Source organism: Felis catus, chromosome A3, assembly GCF_018350175.1.
Source record: "Felis catus isolate Fca126 chromosome A3, F.catus_Fca126_mat1.0, whole genome shotgun sequence".
In the NCBI taxonomy this organism is placed as follows: Eukaryota; Metazoa; Chordata; class Mammalia; order Carnivora; family Felidae; genus Felis; species Felis catus.
The window spans coordinates 115257699-115280342 of NC_058370.1; the positions used below are offsets into that span (position 1 = coordinate 115257699).

Sequence of the window (22644 nt, forward strand, 5' to 3'; positions counted from 1 at the left end):
CCTGTATAGTCACAGTGACCCGCCCGAGGGCCCACTGCCAGCGGGTGGCAGACCAGAACTGCGACCCTTTTGTTGGTATCAGTAACTAGATTCTCTGCTGTACCTGCTCCACTTCTCGGGAATTCTACATTTGTTTATTGGTTCTGCAAAAGTGTTTTGTGGTTCTCAACTGTATAGCCCTATGAGCCATTTCTTCATCATCTCATCTTTTAGCTCTTATCTTAGTAAATTCATGTTCTTATGTTGTTCTAGAACATGAAGTGTGTTTGGGTGATTTCTTTTGTTCCTTAGGTCATGTTTTCTTTCACACTGGGGTTTCTGGTGTGTGTGTGTGTGTGTGTGTGTGTGTGTGTGTGTGTGTGTCTGGTGTTTTGTTTTTTTTTTTAATGTCTATTCATTTGTTTTGAGAGAGAAAAAGAGCCCATGCAAGCAGAGGACAGGCAGAGAGAGGGAGAGGGAGAGAAAGAATCCCAAGCAGGTTCCATGTTGTCAGCGCAAAGCCCGACACGGCGCTCGAACTCCAAAGGGTGAGATCGTGACCTGAGCCGAAACCAAGAGTCGGATGCTTAACCAACTGAGCCACCCAGTGCCCCTGTTTTTTTTTTTCATGCTATGATCCATTTCTTTGTTTTTGTCCCCCACCATCCCCCACCAGCAACATGTTTGCATCATGGCCATGGGGTTTGTTTACATCTTGCCTGACCTCCTGACCTTGACTCATGGCGGGTCAATTCTTGACCGCTTTCCTAGCATGTCTGAGCCTGGCTCACTTCTTCCACAAGGCATAGTCTGAGGGCCGGGAGCTCTGTGTCTGCCTTCTGCAGCCTGAACGTGGTGGGGAGGCAGGGACTGTAGGCAGATTTCATGAGGACACCCAGCCTCTGCCAGATGCCAGAATCCCCAGAGAAAATCCACACTCCCACCTCTAAGGCATAGGCAGTTTGGGGCAGGAAGGCCCGATAAATAAGGAATTATAGTGTCGCAATAAGAGGGGGGACATTTTTAGACTGCTGGGGTCAGATTTTCTCAACTCTCTTCTAGTAGTGGCGGGAGAAGTTTAAGAGAAAAGGTACCAGTAAGGATACCGGTGTGTGGGGACCAGGATTATGCATGAGACAGGAAGTCCAGAGAAGGACTTGCAGCCCATGGTAAGGGATGGGATCCAACTGTATTTTGGAAAAGTCATTCCAGCAGCAGTGTGAAAAATTAAATGCAGATCCCAAACTAAATCCCCAGGGCCTATCTTTTGGTCAGCTCTGCGAAAAGGCCAAGAAAGTATGTTTTGTACTTGGAGCTGAGGCACCAAGGAGTAGAAAAGTTCCTGAAACTGGCTGACATTCCCACTCTTTTTATCCCTGCCCCATTTTAAACACCCTCAGCTTCTGGGCAGCTGCTGAAAACCACCCCACGTTCTCTCCCAGGGCTGTTTCCTCATGGACCTCTGGAGATGTTTTCTCAGGCTGCCCAGATGGCAGCCAGGGCTGGGGGCTGTACATCTGGATAATATATCTCAAGGTTTTTGCCTTTTACAGCACAGCACTGGGCAGGGACTAATTATGGGGTCCCTCTGAACAGCATGCCTCATTACTGTGCTCAGCATGAAATGGGCAGAGCCTGGAAGAGCTGGGGAGCTGGCTTCCGCCCCCTAAAGGGTAGCTGGGAAGGGAAGAAGGAGGACATCATTGATTTCTTCCCTATCAGACAGGTTTGCCCATGTGAACTCATCTTTTCAGGAAGGCACTCACTCCTCTGTGCTGGACTTGACAGCCAGGTGCCTCCTGGGACTAGGGTAGCACTGGATCCTTGATGCTGTAAGCAGAAATTTGCATCTATGTAAATAAGGACATTTCTCTGGGGAATCAGTCCATGGCTTCCATCACATTGGAAAGGGGGCCATGTCTCATCAAATAATTAAGAATGCCTCTTCTATCTTACTCCTACATATGATGGGTGGGGAGACTAACCAGAGACCCAGAAGTGAGAGCAGAAGTGATTTGCCCATGGACCAGGTGTAGTGGCAGAGGCAGACCTGAAAGCCAGATCCCCTGGCTCCCTCTAGGACGCTTCTCGCTGCCTCATTAGTGAGATCACTTCCTGCCTTGCAGACACACGGTGTTTTCTTCTTTACTAACAAATAAACATGTAGCTACTATTTATTGAGTGCTTAGTGTATGCATGGCACAGTACTCAATATTGTACTTACTTTATTCCATTCTTTCATAAAATAGCATCATGATTTCACAGAATAGGCAGCTGTGGTGGTGGTGTTCTTAGCTGCCAAGGTGAGGTTAAATCACTTGCCAAGGTCACAGAGATAGAAACTGGAGGAGAGAGATGGCAAACCCAGCCCCATTGGGCATCCACTTTTCCCATCCCCCCTGTTCCCTCTGTATTAGGCTCCTGCCAGCGTGGCCCATCCCTACAGACCCAAACCAAGACTGGCATGCTTCCTGAAGTATTGTGACAGGCTGAGCCCCTGCTGGCCTTCCCTTCTCTGGACAGGTGGGGCCATTACAAGTTCTTGTAGGAAGATGGCCCCGGTTTCTTCACCAATCCTGCTCCTTCCTTGATGGCTGCCCTTGGGCCTATCTCCTTCTCCCCCTCCTAGCCTGTGCTTGTATATGACATGAGAATCATGGTATCCATATCCTGGGGTTCTTAATGAGATCATTCTTGTCTGCTGAGTCACTTATTCAACAAATACTTGAGAATATACCACGTGCCAACAGCTGTGCCAGTGATGTCGGTGGTGAGTATGGAGAAGGCTGTCTCTGCTGTCAAGAATGCAATGGCCTTGGGGTGCCTGGGTGGCGCAGTCGGTTAAGCGTCCGACTTCAGCCAGGTCACGATCTCGCGGTCCGTGAGTTCGAGCCCCGCGTCGGGCCCTGGGCTGATGACTCAGAGCCTGGAGCCTGTTTCCGATTCTGTGTCTCCCTTTCTCTCTGCCCCTCCCCCGTTCATGCTCTGTCTCTCTCTGTCCCCAAAATAAATAAACGTTGAAAAAAAGAATGCAATGGCCTTAGGGGCACCTGGTAGCTCTGTTGTTTGAGCATCCAGCTTCGGCTCAGGTCATGATCTCATGGCTCGTGGGTTCAAGCCCCACATCAGGCTCTGTGCTGACAGCTCGGAGCCTGGAGACTGCTTTAGATTTTGTGTCTCCCTCTCTCTCTCTGCCCCTCCCCAACTCATGCTGTGTCTCTCGCTCAAAAATAAATAAACATTAAAAAATTAAAAAGAAAAAGAATGCAATGGCTTGGTCAGGGAGGAAGACAGGAAATATATACTTAGACAAAGTTATGTGGTACCGACTGGGACTTCCAGATTCCTTGAAGGAGAAGTACAAAGTTCTAGGAAAGTATAAGGAGAGACTGATTCAACCTAAAGTTCCTGGAAGGCCCCTTTAAAGATGCAGCACTTAGTCTGAGGCTGATGGATGGGTAGGAGTTGGTCAGATAGAGAATATTCTGGGGAGAGAGCCCAGCAGGCATGGAGGCCTGTTCGCTAAAGGTAAAATACCATACACCAGGGGCTTAAACAACCGAAATTTATTTTCTTGAAGTTCTGGAGGCCTGTAGTCCAAGATCAAAGTTCTAGCAGTGTTGTTTTCTCTTGAGGCCTCTCTCCTTGGCTTGCAGATGGCCACCTTCTCCCTGTGTCCTCACTTGGCCTTTCCTCTGTGTGAGGATATTCCTGGTACCTCTACCTCTTTTTATAAGGACACAAGTCATGTGGCATTAGGGCTCCACTTTGATGGCTATTTTAACCCAATCATCTCTGTAAGTATCTATTGGCCTTATCTCCAAATAGTCACATGGATTAGCAACCGCCCCCCCCCATGACCTCATTTAGCCCTAATTACTTCTTTAAAGGCACTATTTCCAGATGTGGTTATATTCTGAGGCCCTGGAGACCTCAACAGATGAATCTTGGGGAGAGACAACTCAGCCCATAACAGATGGGAAAAAGCTGGTCTTGTTTTAGAAGCTGAAGAAGCCAGGGGCACCTGGGTAGCTCAGTTGGTTAAGCAACTGACTTCAGCTCAGGTCATGATCTTGCAGTTCATGAGTTCAAGTTCTGCACTGATAGTGCAGAACCTGCTTGGGATACTCTTTCTTTTTCTCTCTGCCCTTGTTCCCCCCCCCCCACCTCTCTAAATAAATAAACTTTAAAAACATATCCTTAAGGGGTGCCTGGGTGGCTCATTCGGTTGGGTGTCCGACTTCAGCTCAGGTCATGATCTCTCAGTCTATGAGTTTGAGCCCCGTGTCAGGCTCTGTGCTGACAGCTCAGAGCCTGGAGTCTGCTTCAGGTTCTGTGTCTCCCTCTCCCACTCGTACTCTCTCTCTCTCAAAAATAAATAAACATTTTTAAAAATTAAATATATATATATCCTTAATATATAATGTATAAATATATATATCCTTACAATATACAAATATATTATATATAAAAATATATAATATAAAATGTAAATAAATATAAATAAAATATAACACATATATACATATATAAATATTATATATATATACGTATATATGTGTGTGTGTATATATATATATATACACACACACATATATATACATCCTTAAAAAAAAAGCCGAAGAGGCCAGTGTGGCTGGAGTATAATGAACAAAGAGGAAGGGAGAAGTGGGACAAGGCTGGAGAATTTGCAGGGCCTGGGGGCCCATGGTAGAGTGGAGACAGTATTCTGAGTGCAGCAGGAGCCCCTGGAGATGTTTGGAGCTAGAATGGGAGAGAGAGGATCAGGTGTACTTTTAAGAAGGTGACTCTGGAAAATGGATGGTTGGAGCCAAGAGTAGAAATGCCGAGTTGGGGCCTGTGGCAGTCAGTGGTGGTTGGGCATGATTGTAGAGACAGGAGAGGGCAGGTGGTTGGATGGAGACCCATTTTAGGGCATGGGTGATGGGTCAGATATATGGGGGGCGTTCGAGTGACCAGGCTGAAGGTGAAGGTGAGAGAGAAAGAGGCATCAGGATGACCATCAGACTCCTGTTTGAGCCACTGTGCAGATACTGGTGCCATCTCCTCACATGGGAAAGACAGAAGGTGGTGCCGGTTGGGATGGGAAGTTGGAGTGTTCCATTTGGAACGGACTCAGGGTGAGACAGCCCAGTGGGCATGTTAGGTGGGCCTTTGGGTGGTGCAGAGGTGGAGCCCAGCAAAGAGACCCAGGCTGGAAGGCTCTGTGGGAAATTTGCCACCTGTGGGAGGTGTTAGAGGCATAGGACTAGAACTCGCCTGTGGTAAGCAAGTAAGAAGAAAAGAAGAGGAATCAGGATTACATCCACGAGAATCCCAACATTTAGAAGCCAGGGAGGAGAGGGAGCCGGCAAAGGAGATTGAGGAGTTGCCAAAGCTTGTGGGAGAGCCCAAGACGGGGCTCTTGGAAACCAAGGGACGGTGAGTGATTGGCACCCAGTCAGTGTGGCTCCTTTTCATTGCCACCCTCTCCTTCTTACTTAATTTTGTCTCTTACTTCTCAGTATCTCTTGGCCCTTAACCTCTGGTGACAGTAAGAACTGAAGAGATGAGTAAATGAATGGATGACACATGCACAGAGTGAAGGAAGCGGTGCAGCTGTTGTGGGTGGGCCTCTGGGGGGACGAGTAACTGCCCTCATCTCCCTCCTCCCTTCTTGGCCATTGATTCTGTCCAAGGGACTGGGCGGGGTGCAAGTTTCCTAGAAACCCGTGGCCCTGTCTAGCAGAAGGCCCTCTGGGGAGCTCCTTCTCATGCTTGTCAGGCATCCTGGCCTGAGCAGGACTGAGCCAGTCCCCTTGGCTGCCCGTGCAGGGAGCCGCCTCCCCCAGCAGGTCACCGGAGCCCCTGTCGCCTTTCCTCCCCGAGCAGTGTCGACTGCACTGTAATCACACAATTATGATGCCATTAAAATGTCACATTTGGAGAAATCCATATAAACAAAGCATTAACAACCACTTGAAAATTGCAGTCTTTACCACTAATGACCTACTTTCTCTACACACCGCGCCCTCCTGCCACCCCTACTCGGCTGCCTCTTTCCCCAGCCTCGATTTCAGAGGCACACCAGAAGGTACGTTCTTCGTCTTTGCTGCCTGGAAATCCTTGATGTCTAATGTGCTGGGAGAAGCTCTTCGACAGGGCGCAAGACAGCCAGGCCAGGGGAGCCCAGCACTGAGCCACTTAGGGAGTGACACAAGAGGAAGGCACACCAGGCAGAGCTAAGTTCCTGATGGAAGGACCCTCAGAGAGAAGCTGATCCTTGGGAAGTTGAAGAAAGAAGGTGGTGTTGAAAATCTGAAAAGGCACCTTTGGGCCTTGGCTTTGACCGCCCCCTTGGGAAGCAGAGCGGGAACCAGAGACATAGTGGTCACACTCACAAGCATAACACAACACAGGAGGAAAAGTGTCCTGCTCCGGGACTGTGGACCAGAGGGCTTTGGATCCCTGCCACCGTGTGTCCAGGATGAGAAGTGGGTGGGCTGGGCAGAGAGGCACAGGGCAATAGAGCTTTGATAGTTTTGACTTCGTTTCCCGGAAGAGTGCTCTGGAAAATTTCAGATACTGAATTTTCTTTGTCACCAGAATCTAATTTTAATGCATGAAGAAAATGGATTACTTAAAGGAATTTTATATATGAGTGCTCTTATAAAATAAAGCGAATGAGTGCTCTTGTAAAGTAAAACATAAACCAAAACAGCTCTGGCAAGTGATTAATCTCTTCCCAATGTATCTGAATTGCAAATCTGGATTCCCATAGAGTCCCGGATGTGATTAAAGGGAGAGTATGCCTGATTCTGAAACAGCGAAGGGAAGGCCACTGTGGATTAAACAAAGTTGAGTTAGCGTGTAGGAGGGGCTTTAAATAGTGTTCCTAAGCTTTCCACCCCCTCACAGTTCAGGATGCACCTGCAGAAGGGATCATGCCCCAGGCACTCTGATGAATGGACAAGAATGATTGGTGACCAGCATGTCCTTTGGGAGCAATTATTGATGCTTCCTAAAGTGAGGGAAATGGGGGGCCTTCTTTACAAGCAGGTGCATCATAAACCTCTTTTTTATCGTTTCTGTGACAGGGCGTGACTCACGTTCTCACTGTGTCATAAAGATGGCCAGTATTTAGGACAGGCTCAGAAGGATCTCTCTTGGTTTTTCAGCCCGCTGCCATTATCACTTGCTGTGTCGCCTGCAGCACTAAATTTGCCCTTGGCAGAGGCGAGCATCCCACCCCCACCCAGATTCAGCAGGCATGTCGTCTGGGTACTGTGGGTCTGCTTTGGACATAAAAAGAGCCCCTTTCATAAAAGCCAGCCAGCGGCCCCCATGGGGTCCTGCAGATAAAGTCATTTCAAAGTCATTCGCTCCAATCCCACACCTCCATATTCAGCAGCTGACCTAGTTTTGAGGGAGCTAGAGGGTATCTGGAAGTCACCTTATTTACAGAGCAGATAGAAAATGCACTAAGCTCTGGGCCCTCGCTGCACACAGTATCTGGGGAGATCTAGCCTGCACCTCGGAGGCATAGGAGGGAAGGGAACAAATTCTCAGCCGAGAGCTTGAGGCTTCTTGCTAACGTCACCTTTGGGGAATGAATGACAGGGCTTACGGGACACCTGACTCGGAAACTCCTTTTCTAGCCAGAGTCGAGTTTAGCGTGTGGATTAGGAAAGGTATTTCCAGGATTACCTGGCAGAACAGCAGTGCCTCTTCCCTCCTCTTCCCTGTCCCTCTCCAGGCCGGCGCTGGGTCAGGAGCCCTCCACCCACGACCCCCTGCCATGGCAGGTCCTGCTTAAGGAACAACAGGGCCCACCTGCCCGGGTTTAATCCCAGCTTACTTGGCCAAGTCCCTTTAGCCTCTCAAACCTCAGTTTCCCCTTCAGTAACATAGGGTTCACGATGGCATCTGCTTCAGGCTTGTCCTGAGGATGCAGCAAGTGACTGTTTCAGGACAGATCCTGGGGCGCAGTACATGTTACAGACTACTAGCTGTGGGTGTTCTGAGCGGTGTCCAGTGTGAGAATTGATCACCTTTCCACATCAGTCCTTTTCCCTGGCTTCCCAAGGCTATCTCCATCTTGATTTTGCCAAGGTCACCTTTGTCTGGGAAGAACCCAGAGGGAGATGTGGGGAAGCCGCAAACCTCACTAAACACATTCCTTGTGAGTCCGGCTGTAGGACTGGCCATTGAAGCCAAGTCCCAGGAGGCCCAGAGGAGCCCCTCCAGAGCTGATGTGTCCAGTAGAGGAGAGGGGCCCACAGTCGAGCAGGAGCCCTGACGTCCAGGTTCCTTGGTCTGATGGAGACTTGAGGGTCTCAAGTAGGCTCAGGCTTCTGACCTCTCCCCCAAGATTCCCTAGGTCTCTCCCCAGAGTCACCCACACAGGTTCTGTGCTGGCCCCAAGCCCCCACCTCCACACTTGTTAAAGGCGGTTAGCTCAGCGGTCCCATAATGCTAGCTTCTAGCCTGCCAAGCTGGAGATAACCTTAACTATTACTTCTTAAAATCGTTTTCTGTCTCATCATTTGAGTGGCTCTGAGCTCAAAACCACGTTTGAGATGGAGCTTTTGCGTAGACCAGCCCTGCCAGGTCCCAGGACACATCAGCATGGATAATGACCTATTGCTTTCATCACAGCTGGACAGTCAGGTGATGCATACGGTCAGTTGCCTGTCGATGCTGTCAGAGACCCCGTTTCTGCCACAAAGAAGGACGAAGCTAAACATAAAGTGGCTGGCTGTAAATTGCCTTTTCTCTCCATTAGCATTCAGTCCCCCAAAGAAATAATAGTAACTGCAGCAGTGTTGACAATAATAATATGTTACACACGCATTATGTTTTGCCAAGCAATTTTTCCGGCCGTATCTCATTTTGAAGATCTAATCCGGGCCTGTAAAGTTGTGCGGGGTAAGGGTTAGTACTGCTCTCAGGACGGAGGGAGAAACTGACCACACGCAGTTGAAAGGTCGTGTGGAGCAGAGCCAGACTCGGGACCCAGCTTTCCTGACTTGCGTTCTCTTGATGACATCGAAGGAACCGTGGAGGATTACGGATCCTCTCTGGTGCGGTGCACCCCTTCTCTGCCCAAGGTGTGTGCCACCTTCCCACACACGGACACTCTTGCAGCTGCAGATCTGACCAGGGGAGTTGGGTTGAGATGTACAAGGGGCCACTGTTCCCTTTATGTCATCCTTCCCTCCTTTATCTTTACCCTTTTCCTTTTATTCCATTCCTGCCCCAGGGTCACAGTTTGATGGCCTTCAGGCCAAATTCAGCCCATAGGCATATTTTGCCTCACCCAAAGGGAAGGCTTAAAGAGTGTGAGTAGGCAGGTGTTGTGAGGTACTTACAAGGTATCTGCTGGCATTTCTGTTCTCAGTGACCCTGAAGGCACGTTCGTTTGTGATCCCTGCTAGATGCTTAGGTTCAGTAGGGCCCCTTGAAAATTGCTTGGCTCCGTAAGTGTTCCTTGAGGCAAAAGGGCCTCGTGATGATGCCTGAAGATATTTCCCAGCCCTGTTCAGGCAAAGGAGGGGAGAGGAGCCGGACTTTGGGAAAGAGATTTCTTCTGTCCCTGAGAAATCTGAATCTTGTTTGTAGTGCTTTATTAGTTCCTTCTAGAAATTGCTTCCCGTGGGGTGAGGCTCTGACCTCAAGGCCCCATCTCAGTCCTGCCGGAGGCCCCTCTGGCCACGTTGGAAGATGGCTACAGCATCGCCCTTGCAGACCCACCCTCAGTCTGATGAGGTGACCATGCACCCAAGATGGCTTAGCAGTCCACACCCGAGACAGTATGCTGCAGCGTCCTGCTGTGTCCAGCCGGAGGCTTCCTTTCCTAAGCCCATTTCCAGCTCTTCTCGTCCCACGTCCAGATGCTTTGCTTAGTCTCCCCTGGGCACTGGTTCCATCTCTTCGTGCATGCTGTCCTCCAGCATCGGCCTCCTGGTGGCGGACAAATCCATCTGTCTGTGCCACTGTGCAGTCCACCAAATCCTCTTTCTCCTGAGCCCCGCGGGGGTCCCTGGCTATCTCCCCTCCCCGATCTCTTGCTCTCTGGATTCCAGACCTGGAAGCGGGGAGGCTTTTGGTGTTCCAGTCCTGGCTTACTGCTGCAGTCTTTGAACCCGCAGGAGAGGACGCAGAAATGCATGTGAGTAGGGCCGGCTCTCTCTCTGGCCTCATGCCCACCAACAATTGGGAGTATTCTTTTAGCAAGCGATAAGCAATTTGGGATGCCTGTCCATGTAAAGGGGCTCTGGGTTTCGAATTTATAGGACTCTGGGTAGGAAGGAAGCAGACACATCAGCATGAATGCTCACGTACCCAGGCACCTGCGGGGAAGCCAGCCCTTCTTCCCCAGCCACGCAGACTTACACTTCCCTGGTACCTCCCTCTCGTGCTAATTAGTAAGCAAATTAATCTCCATATACAGTCCAAATTGTGTGCGTTTCCTTTGTTCTATTCCAGAAACAAAAGCCGGGCTTCTGTCCATTCCATTAATCATATTATATTTCTCAGTTGGAGTTTCCAGGCAATTAAAATAATTATCAGAACTTCTCTGCTTCCAGAAAGCTCGAAGCCTGCTACAAAGTCGTATTTGCATGTGGTGTGCAGTTGGGATACAGGTGGCGTGTGGATGTTGGGACAGTGGCAGGGAGGAGAGAGCTGGGTAGTGGCGGTTCTTGCTGTCAGAGGTTTGGTGAGGGTAATTGGAAGCAGATGGAGAAAGAAGCCAGCATTAGAGAGGGTTCTAGGCTTGGCATCCAGGCTGGCAGGCCCTCCAGGGGCTCCGAGAAGTCATAGCAAGCAGCTCCCAGCAGATTCATTTTCTAATCACCTGGCTCTATGGTGGGGGGTGGGGAGGGCGTGAGTTGTGAAAGGAAAGTGGGGAAGAAATGGAAAGACCTAGAATAGAAGAGTAAACTCATTCCTGCTGATTACATGCTACCTCATTTGATCCGAGAAATAGCCCTTTCCCCCTCTATTATATGTCCATTCCATCTATCACATTCCTTAAGGAGTGACTTTCGTGTAATTAATACTAACCATTAAACTCCAACATTGAAGGAGCAATTGCCTAATTCACAGGAAAATTTAAATTTATTACTGGCACCCGAGATAAAATGAATCCTGAAGAGGAGAGAAAACCCTGCAGAAGATAAATAGAAAGCCAAGTGGGATATTGACTTGATCCTTCTCCAGTGCAGGGTAATTTGGCTTCTAAAGTGAGTTAGATCATAATAAATTAAATTTAGATTTCTGCACATCAGTTAAATAACTCCCTAGACAGAATTCCAGCGAGAGGAAGAGGTGATAATACATGGTGGAAATATTAAAATGAAGATCTTATCTAATAATCCATAATTGATGTGCTGTCCCTAAATGAGGGAAAAGGATTTTCCAGCTCTTTCCCTTGCCATGAGCCCCAGTGAGTGGAGGGCCGGCTGGCCCTTCCTTCTTTCTTGGGGTTTGTCCTGCACACTGGGAGGAGTCTGTTCCCAGGGTCCTTCCTTTCCCAGACGATTCACTCTAGGCAGGACTTAGAGATTGTTCTGTCCTCTTCACTCTCTGGACTGGTTGCTGGAAAAATAAGGTCAGTCCCCAGCTGGGTGGACATTAGAACAGTGCTGGGGTGACCAGATACTCCTCCATTTTTAAGGACTGCCCAGCAAGGGGGTAAAACATGGCCTGGATTGATGAAAAACATGTCCTGGTGATGTTGAGGGAACACAAGCTTTGAAGCCAACAGCCCTGGGTTCGAGTGTTCGTAGTGAACTCCCAATCCATGTGGTCTTAAGCAGGCTCCTTTGTTTCTTTGAGCCTGTTTTCTCATCTGTGAAATGGGAACAACACGACTGGCCTGCCTGCTCTACAGGGGTAAGGGAGGTGCAGCATTCCAGCAAAAAAGCTTTGCAGCTAATGAGAAACGTTTCTCTTTGGCCTGTTTGATATTGCCCTTCAGTCGTTATTATACTTTCTTCTTTCTAAAAGTTATGCTCGGTTCTTTTTCAATGAGCTTTTGTTCTTGGCTCATTTTTTTTATTCCATTTTTTAACCATTTTGTCTACAGTTCTGCTTTATTTTGTATCCCCAACTCTTACATCTGAAGTCTTTGGAAGATCTAAATCTGTTGTTTATAGTTTCCACTAACTCTCACTAACAGTGACTTGTTTCCCTGTGTGTCTGCTCTTCTGTTGTGATTTCACCTTTTGATGAGCTTTGTGGGAATCCTGGGGACCTAAATTGGAGATGCTTTTCTCTAAATAGGATTACATTTGCTTCTGTTGGGACCCGGGGCTACAACTGACCTGGGACCACTTAGTCCTTCTTCCTGGCCTTAATTGTGGAAGATGTGGCTTCAGTTTCTCCATTTTGGGGGTCAAGGTTTACTTTCTCAGTGACCTTTACCCTCAGGGCAGCGTCACATTTGGTCTGCTTCCCATTCAACTCCCAACTCTAGTTTCAACACCCTGTATATTCCCCTGGCCTCACCCCGCCTCTCACACGGAAGATTTTCCTTATAGAAAGCCCAGAAATACACTTTTAAAACACAGTTTGTTGTCATTGATGCAGGATCTGGTTGTATGAAGGCCCCCGTGAGTGTCTGGTCTGCTGAGGTACGGGAAGCAGAAACCTCCAGGGGCGGAATGCAGGGACGCTCGCCTTGGTGCTGGGAAACCGAGGCTGTCCACATGTGAAGGTGGGAACTTCAGTGTCCGTAGTGAGCTTAGAACCCGGCCCGGGTCTACCGGCTTTGACATAGACACCTCTCAGCTGTGCGAACTTGGGCAGACCATTTATCCTCCGGGCCTCAATTTCCTCATTTGGAAATTGGGAATACAGTTGTCATTGTATGTTAGGTCTTTGTGAATTAGAAATAATTTGGGGCACCCCTCATTCACTGCTTCCCTGTAAGGTTCTGACAGGGGGGCTGTGGGATTAATTTTGGTTTTCTGATAAATGGCAGACATTACCATAGGTACAGCATTTTCACAGAACAGCTCCCATGTAGCAAATCTGGATAGAAAAGTTAGGGGTGCCTGGGTGGCTCAGTTGGTTGGGCGACCGACTTCGGCTCAGGTCATGATCTCGCGGTCCGTGAGTTTGAGCCCCGCGTCGGGCTCTGTGCTGACAGCTCAGAGCCTGGAGCCTGTTTCAGATTCTGTGTCTTCCTCTCTCTCTGACCTTCCCCCATTCATGCTCTGTCTCTGTCTCTAAAATGAATAAACGTTAAAAAAATTTTTTTTTTTTAAAAAAAGAAAAGTTACTCCATTGTGAGCAGTGTTTCCTCTTCTCTTACTACATGTATGGAAATGTTTCCAGAGTGTTTGAATTCTTCGATGAACCCTATCAGGCTTTTTAGTTGGTCTTGTTCTCCTGGACCCTTTATTATATGTTTTGCACTCCTCTGTGTCCATTTTTGACACTACGATGATGGTACCAGGGGTTAAGCCCTAGAAGACACAGTAGATATAGCTAAATATCCAAAAGGTATGAGAAAGGTTAGAGTTTTATCAAATAGCCTGGGGGAAAAAACAGACCCAGAAGGGAGATAATGCCAGGAGACAGATTCTGGTTCAATATTAGAAGGAAACTTCTAGAAGTTGCAGTCCTTTGAAGCTTGGAGTGAACTACTTGGGACCTCTGTGTCCCTGTCTGGACCCAGGAGGGGTGTCCACTGGGCAATGGAATGTTATGCTGGAGTTTCAAACATTGGATGGATAGATGAATGATCTCATCTTTAAATAATAAGTTATATCATTATTTTCAATTCTAATCTCCCATGTGTTAGCCTAGCATATTCCAAACTTCCCACAGGAATCTGCCTGCAGAATTGTACCCTTCCTGCCATGGCTGGGTGGAGACTAGGTGCCCAGAAAGGAGAGTGATAGACGGGTGGGGTGATGGTGAAGGGGGCACAGAGACCCTTTGAGGGAGGAAGATCCCCATGCAGAGAAAGAAGTTGGCTGAGAAAAATGATGGGAAACACACACATAGTCTTTGAAGATGACCCAAGAAGATGGCAGTGAGGCTGTGATAAAGCAGTGTCACCTAATAGCTGGGAGCATAGGAGCTGGAGCCAGGCTACAGGGTTTCAAATCCTGGCTCTAGAACATACTACCCATGTGACATTGGGCAAGTCACTGAATCTCTCTCTGCCTTGGTTTCCCCAGTTGTAAAATGGGAATGGTCAAATTGGCATCTGTGATTGTGAGGATTAGATGTAAATGACATGTGATAGGGCCCCCCCCCCCAGAGTGTTAGTCCTTTTGTCATGGGGTAAGTTTGAGAGGTTTTATAATAATCAGCACAGTTCAGAATGGGACAGAGGCCTCATCAAGGGATAGAGACGTTCTCATTCTGATGGCGAAAAGGCAGAAACTTAGGGTAACAAGTGAACTGATAGCTTGGGAAAGGAGAGGAGACAAGAGCATTAGTGGAAAATAATAGCCACATAATCAGCTCTAATAGTATTAGTGCAAAATAATCAGTGGGAAAGTAAAACAGAAGGAGCAGGCCAGGGGTGGACGGAGGTAAGGGGGTTGGGCGTGTCTCATGAAAGCATGGTGGGAGGAAAGAAATGAAGCCACTTGGATGTTCTTCTGAGCTTTTGTCTTTGGTGCCAAATTATTTAAGCTGGGGTTTGGCTGACTTAATCAGGTATATTCTATAGAAAAGATTGTCTTTTGTTTTCTGTGTGTGGCATCCTGCTTACCGTTAGAAACACACACACACACTCCAGACTGAGTAAATTCTGTTCAGAAAGTCAAGTGTGGTCTTTCTGGGGGGCAGCAGGGCGGCTGGATGGTGGTGAGGGCCACACAGGAGGGGACATGGTCCTGGAGTGGGGTCTCGTAGGGGCTCGTGTGTGTTCTTGTTTAAGAGAGCAGTATCTCTTCCTGTAATAGGAAAGTTTGCGGAGGTTAAAGTGTGTGTTCAGGCGCTGTCCCAGAGGGTCACATGAGCCAGAAAGCAAGGAATCCAAAACCTGGATACCATGTGCACTCTGGACTCGCAGAGACTGAGCAGGGGGACTCATGCATTGAAGAGCTTGGAAACCAACTCCAAATTAGTTCCGGAAATATCTGGTGGAGTCTGGGACCCTTCAAAAATCCTGGGAGGGCTACAGCCACTTTGATATAGGGGCAGGCAGGGAAAGAGTGGCTGGCTCTTCCTTTGGGTCTGCTCCCCCCCCACCTCACTCCTCAAGGGGGGGTGGTGTCTCTGCCCACTCACTCTCAGCAGAGGAGATACCCCTGGCTTGTTTCCGTGGTAAGACAGAACAGACCGAGGTGTTGGGAGGTTCTAGGAAGGATTCAGTCACCAGTCCCTTTGCCATCAAGCTTGGGCAAGCCAGCCAGCTAGCCTCTCTATACCCATCCCTCCCTGTCCAGATGGGGTTGTGTGTGCATGCGTTCTGGGCCAATATGTGCAAGCTGCCTTGTAAAATAGAAATTGCTATTCAGATGGTAGTGTTAGTATTTTAAACACAGGCTCGCTATTATTTAATACATCCAGATATCATTATAGGAAAACCAAGCTCCTGGTGCAGAGAGTTCCCCCCCACCCCCAAAGTGGATCCCAGGGCAGCAAAGTGTGAACCGGCTCTGTACATATGACCATGGGAAGGAGCAGTCCCCTCCAAGGATGCCTCTGACTGGTTGTTCAGACACTTTCCCTCGCCAGCCAGGCTGTTACTCTGGCTCTAGGCTTTCTGGGGGCCAGAATCCCAGCTGAGTTCCCATGGCACCAACCCCAAGGAGGCAGATCCTGGTGGGGACGTCAGAGATGCTTTGCTGCCCGGAGGGTGGTGATCGCCGGGCGGAGCAAACAACCCGGTCTTATGTCCTCTTGGTCCTGGGCCTGGTCTGGTGTGAATAGAGAGTAGGGGATGAGGCCAAGGGGTGTTTACCTGCCCTTTCTCCAGCCGCGGTGCCTCTCCACAGGGCCTGCCCCTCCAACTGCTTCATGGAGCTGTCCAGCCATGCCCCAGCACTGCCCCAGTTCAGGCTTCCCTTCCCACCAGCTTGGATTACTGAGGTCCCCTGCCAACTGGTCTCCTTATGGCAGTCTCTTCCCTCCACTTCGTCCTGCACATGTGGCCAAAGACCTTTCCGTTGGACCCGCTTCATACAGACCCAGCTGTGTTTCAGAGCTTTCTTTCCCTCACGTGCTCTTTGCAATTTCCGCTTTGGGCCTCCCCATCCCTGAGCTAGCCATTCCCTGACCGGATTCCCCCTCCTCCGGGTCTTCCTGCCTTATATCTGGGTTTTCAGTATGCCTGTTATCTCCCCTCCCATTCCTCTTAAGCAAAGCAAACTGTCCGCTCCTCTTTCAAGCACTAATTCATTTGCTACCTCTTCCAGGAAGCCCTCCCCATTTCCCTCACCCCTTTGGCATAGGTGTCATGGGTGTCTTCGTGCATGTCTCTCTGTGGCCTTGCAACCCCTCTGCAGCCTTCTGTCTCTGCATCTCCCCTCTGTGGCACAGAGCTCTGTAGGAACTTACCATGTAGAGAACTGCAGAGAATCTAACTGGGAATGAGCCAGTGGGAGGTGGTGTGGGGCCCCATGGCCCTTCTCTGCAGAGAAGGATGTCAGGGTCGCTCTGTAGTGATGTCCCAAGCATGGGTGACAGCTGTCAGGCTGTGACATTGCACAGCACAGGCCAGGGATCTCACACCCCACCCCCTGTATAGCAGCAGTATCCCAAGACATTAATAAGATCCATTATTGGATAAAAATCGCTGGTTTCCTAAGCTTCATTCTGTGCTATTAGCAGGAGAATGCTGTTTCAAAAGGAGATAACAGGAAGAGAGAGAGACAAAGAGAGAGAGAGAGAGAAAGATCAATTACTAGATAAAATCAAGTGGTATCTGAGATAAATGTGTGCCCTGGCGAGCCGCCCCTCTGAGCTGCCTTCTGTGGGTGGAGCACCTGCCCTAGCATGTGTGGGGCCTGCCCCGGGGCCTTCCTGTCAGGCTCCCCACGTACAGGAGGGCATCCTGGTCAGTGATGGGATGGACAGTACCCAGGCAGCTTTTCATACGCTTGCACAGCGACTAGGGTCAAAACACATAAATGAGCATCTCATCCTTGGTGATGATGCCAGCCCCAGAGCCCCAGCCCCCGCATTCCAGGGCAGAGTCCGGTCAATAGGTTCTTTCCAGAGATACAGAATGCTTTTTGCTTTGGCGAACCTGAAAGGGCTCAGTGGCTCTCCTCTAGAGGTGACGGTGTCAGCACCCACTGGGCAGTGGCCATCTAGGGAAGCATCCAGCTTGTGGAGGCTCTAGAAGCCCGCACCTTGCTGGCTGGGTGGAGAGTCTCCGCTTGGCTGCAGAGGTGGTGCGGGCAGGGCAGACGAGGCGGCCTGGCTCTGGGCAGGAGCCGTCCCCTCCCCGTGTAAATCCCCTCGCCTCCTCTGCTGTCTGGAGGCCCCGGAGGGCCCAGGAGACTGCGCCCCGCTTTGGGCCTCTGCCACCGTCTACCTGTGCAGACGAGCCTGTAAACCTTGTGAAAACTTGTCTTCCCAGCTCAGCACAGAGCGTTTAGGGAGGATGGAACAAGATCCTGAGTACAGAAGCCACCTTCTGCATTCTCAAGCCCTGTCTCCACGTACGGTGAGGGACTGATGCTTCTTAAAAATAACCACAGAGTCCGGGGTTGGAGGAAGAAAGGAACACGCCAGGGTCCATCTGGTGGGTAGCACACCATTATAGATGGAGCGCCTACTTCTCATCTCTTCCTGTGGCACAGGGGGGAATGACACTCATTTTGCACCTGCTGTGTGTTGGCGCTTTTCAGCCAGGTGCTCTCAAATTACCCTGGAGAGCTGGCCTGTGGGGTCAGGCTTCTAGGACCCCAGTCCCGGCCCTGCCACTTCCGAACTGTGGGATCCTGAGCAGGGTACTTAGTTTATTTAGGCCGTTTCCTTGTCCGGGTAATGGGAATGTGAGAACTGTCCACCTCTTAGAACTACTGTAAGAAGTGGGTAAAGGTTCTCGTAAAACACCTGCTACATAGCACTCGGCAAATGGTAGCTGTCTTCACTGTGTTGTTCTCTGTTACTGCTGCTGGGGGTGTTACTAACGTCCTACCTCTGGCCCCATCTTTGGGCTGGACTGTGCCAGGAAAACTCCGTTCTCTGCAGTTGGGCGCTGACAGAGAGGGCTGATGGAGGGCTGGGAGACATTCTCACGGACTGCCCATTTGTGCTACACAGAATTTGGACACTGACTGGGAAGACCTGTGGGACCAGTTTGATGAGCGGCGGTATCTGAACGCCAAAAAGTGGCGCATTGGTGACGATCCCTATAAGCTGTATGCTTTCAACCAGCGGGAAAGCGAGCGGATCTCCAGCAATCGGGCCGTCCCGGACACTCGCCATTTGAGGTACTTCCCTGTTCTCCCCCTTATTACTCTCTGCTCTTCCCTGAGGTCATGACAGAGCCACAGCAGGCTTGATTTGCGCGGGGCCCATGCCAACAATGGGGGCGGGCAAACTGTCCGTGGCCGGCTGGATGCTGAAGTGTTGTGATGTGGTAGTTTACCCTCTCTGTGCTGCTCACTGCTGCGAGGCATCCCCAAGCGCCTGCAGGGAGAATGGGGGGAGCCCCCTGCACCTTGCCTGCCTCACCGCAAAGTCACAGAGCACTAAAGACCCTGTAGCCTGGGCCCGTTGTCCCTGGCAGATTCCCATGGCCTGGCCTGGCTTTCAAACAGAGGGAGGGCAGGATGGGCAGATCCCTGGGAAGTCAGGTTGGTGGCCTCATCTGTCACTGGGGGAGGTCCTTTCCTCTGACAGCCCCGGCACGCTTAGTCCTGTGAGATGGAAAAATCAGAGGGGCCTCTTTACATGCCATTGCTGTCTGCTTCAGAGCAGCCCGTTCACACAGTCTCCACTCTGCCATGTCCTTGGTCAGGCCACACCTTCGGATGGGCTGCGGAGATCAGGCCTGGAACGATGCAGGAAGGTTCTTTCTAAACAAGAAGAGCCGTTGTGACGGCACGTTGCCTCATTACCAATCCTTCCTGGAGTCGAAGCGGCCCTTTGCTTCCTGATGAGGCCTGAGTCAGTAGGTCAGCCTCAACCCCAGCTCCCCTGTGCTGGCCTCCTAGCCCACAACTGGGAGACCCAGCTGCACTAATGACCCACAGGCAGGAGTTTGTGTCTCCTGCAGGAATTTCACTTTGCACCAGCTTCAAATGGCAGACTGGCCTGTGGGGGGTAGAGGGCCTTGAAGGCATGGTTAAACTGAGAAGCTATATGGCTGGCATGAGCTTCTTAGCTTTCTACCTTTGTTCGGGTCTGTGGGTACCCACTTGTGGACACGGGTTTATGACCGGGGCAGTATGAATTTTCATGACTTATGAGGCTGGTCTGTCTGGTGGTGCTTAAGTTGGCAGTCTGTGAAGGCTGGTAGACTCAGTTTCCCCAACAAGGCCATACAACTCAGAAACCTTGACTTATGTAGCATGTTTCCCATGGAGCAGCTCAACCAGGCCTTGTCAGTGACTGTCATTCGTAAACAGAGCTGGAGTCCCGGTTGCCCCACATAAATAAAAGCCAGAGCGATGAGCTATAAGGTATCTGTGGCTTCTTCTAACTTGGAGGGTTTGTAAACTTAACTCTCTTCTTATGGTACCCACGAGACTCTTCCTTAGCAGCAGGAAGACCCCCACAGACAGAGATCCAGGGCACCGGCTGTGCCTCGAACACTCCCTGCTGCCGTCCTGAAAGCTTCTTAAAGTCAGAGTCTTGTATTATTGCTGTTAAAATTCCCCAGCACGTATCGTGTTCCCTGGCACCTGCTAAAATTTTCTTTAAAAATTAGATCATTTTGGGGGCGCCTGGGTGGCGCAGTCGGTTAAGCGTCCGACTTCAGCCAGGTCACGATCTCGCGGTCCGGGAGTTCGAGCCCCGCGTCAGGCTCTGGGCTGATGGCTCAGAGCCTGGAGCCTGTTTCCGATTCTGTGTCTCCCTCTCTCTCTGACCCTGCCCCGTTCATGCTCTGTCTCTCTCTGTCCCAAAAATAAATAAACGTTGAAAAAAAAATTTTTTAAATTAGATCATTTTGTTTCCCTGAGTAGAGACTACACGTAGGAGAAGAGCAAATAGAACACAGAAGGCTGAGAAGCCCCACTGGTCCTAGGCAGGTCCCTCCTTGTCCTGAGTCCAGATGGCGAGACCCTCCGGAAGGACAAATGGATACTTCCTGCCGGGAAAGGAGCAGGTGCATCCGTGTGAGAGCTGTACCCCAACCTGCAGAAGGAGGGCAGGCGGTGGGGGTTCACTGACCAGACAGGTTCGAGGGGATGCGTTGAATAGGATGAATTTCTGCATTCACCCTGGTCTGCGATCTGGGAGGCAAAAATGAAAGCGGTTTACAAGGCTGGACATATGTGTTGGTTGTGGGGGAAGAACTGAGACTATTGCCAAGGACTCACGTTTACCGGGTCCTATTCAGGGCCCTCTGCAGCATGTTGCATTTGTTAAGTGAGTGTGATCTGCTGGCATGGCAGCAAGAGGAGGAGAGAGGATTTAGATGAAATCCAGGCCCCCTTTGGGAAGACAGAGGGGAAAAGTCTATCAGCCATATGTCTGCCTCAGGGCACTAACCTTGCCCTGTGGGAGCTGGGGTTCTGGGAGCAGAGAATTTCAGATTTGTGGATCCTGATCTGAAAGAGCAGGAAGAGGGGAGGACAGGTGATTGGGAATGAGGGCCAGGGATGGGGGAGGATGAGTGATTGGGAGTGAAGGCCAGCACAAGGGACCCGGCCGCCATGGCAGGGGTGTTGAGCTCCAACTGTGTGCATAGCCCCAGGCTAGCACAAGGAGAGGCCATCTCCAGGCTAAGTCTGGTATGGGACTGACCCTGTGACCACATCACTCTTGTGCTAATGAGAATTCCAGCAACCACCAGCAAAGCCCAGCGTTCTTCCCTCAGATGGGCCCCACTGGGGGGTGACCTTCTATATCCAGGATCTCCTACTTCCAGCCCTTGCTTCCCACGGAGCCTGTGTCCAGGAGGTTAAAACCCCCAGCTAAGTCCCTTAATCCTGTGAGTCCAGCCTCCCTGTATCTTGACTTCGTCCGGATGCAGTGCCTAGGGTCCTTCTTGGGCCCTGCCTGTCACAGCTCTGACCAGTTGTGTCCTCTGGTGGCCTATATCCTACAGACTAGGGATTCAATCAGTGGCTGGCATTTGGGGCTGGATCATACTTTGCTGTGGGGGCTGTTTTGTGCATTGTAGGAGGTGGGAAGCATCTCTGGCTTCCACCCACTAGATGCCAGGAGCAGCCCCCACGTGTGACAACTCAGAATGTCTCCAGGTATCGCCAGATGTCTCCTGAGGGGCAAAGTTGCAGTGAGAGCCATTGCTGTTAAGCCAGCCCCACTTGTTAGCTGACTTCTCAAGAGGGAAACATCAACATGCATCAGCAGCCCCAGCAACAGGACAAGGCCTTTGGCCTTCTGGGAGACTCATCTTTGCTAGCACCTATTACAGAGCCTGGTGTGGGCTAAGATTTCCAGAAATGTCTGTTGAACAAATGAGAGGGGGGTTAAGCCCACAGAGACACTTGACTATTTCCTCCCATCTGCCTCATGTGCAAAGAGGGAAAGAGGGCCAAGAAGAAGCCCCCTTCGTCCACTCCCTCCATGCTCGGGGGCTTTAGATGAAGGGACAGGAGAACAGACTCAGTGAAAGGAAAAAGGCATTTTCCCTCATTACTGGAAAGAGAAGAGTGAAGAAACAGCATGGGGGAGTGGCCTGAGCTTATTAAATTTGCTTCCAATTTTCTTACTACAGTAATTGGATTCTGATTTATAGGATGCGTGCAGACAGCGCCTGAGACAGAACTATTAGCTGAGCATTAGAGCAAGCATTGCTGAGAGGCGGGCACTGGGGGGCATCACTCAGGAATCCAAAGATGCTGTGAGACTGAGGGAGGCAGCAGGTGGGGTGGGGGAGGAGGACGAGGCTGCCGAAGTTCTCACCCAACAGGCAGCTGGGCCTATGGAAAAGCCAAATGCGCTGACAGCATGGAACCCCTGACCAGGACGTCGTGGCGGGGCAGTGTGGGAAGGCAGCCCCAGAGAGGCTAGGGGCTTCATTTCCCCATACAGGATGGAACAGTCACCTTGTTCTCTTGGTCCTCTGAGCCAGGGAGCCCAGGGTATTTTGTGGAGATGGCCGGGTTGCCCTGGAGAGTGGAATGACCAAGGCCAGCAGGCAGGCTTGGAGCTCCCCATTCCCGGGCTTTGTGGGGGTGCCAGTGAGTGCTGTCCACACCCAGGATAGTTTAGAAAATGAGTAACTATGGTTTCAAGTGGATCCTTTGCTCATTCACCCTTTGAGTTTGACAGCCTAACTTTCCCATGCCCGCCCACATTTAACCTGATGCAGTCTTCACGGTCTTGAGATTGAAACATGCTGTCATCGGCCTTTAGACATGTCTTGGCCATAGCTCAGTTTCCCCATCCCTGGTCCAGGGCCTGTGAAAGGCGTGGGGACCAGGTGACCAGCAATGGCCTTTCGCACATCCCTGCTCCTTTCTTGGCTTTGTGTTCTCATTGCACTCAGACTAGGTGGCCTTGAAGCTTTATCAGTGCACAAGTCGCTGCAGTTGTACATAAGTG

General features: G+C 50.3%; 1 protein-coding gene across 6 annotated transcripts in view; it reads left to right on the plus strand.

Annotated features, from left to right (window-relative positions):
- GALNT14 (polypeptide N-acetylgalactosaminyltransferase 14) overlaps window positions 1–22644 on the plus strand; it is a 210333-nt gene that overhangs the window by 114639 nt on the left and 73050 nt on the right. For all 6 annotated transcript variants that reach the window (XM_019827709.3, XM_019827715.3, XM_045054721.1 and 3 more), the window contains exon 2: window positions 18226–18395. In XM_019827709.3, the coding sequence (XP_019683268.1) occupies window positions 18226–18395 (170 nt within the window). The remainder of the gene's footprint in view (window positions 1–18225; window positions 18396–22644) is intronic.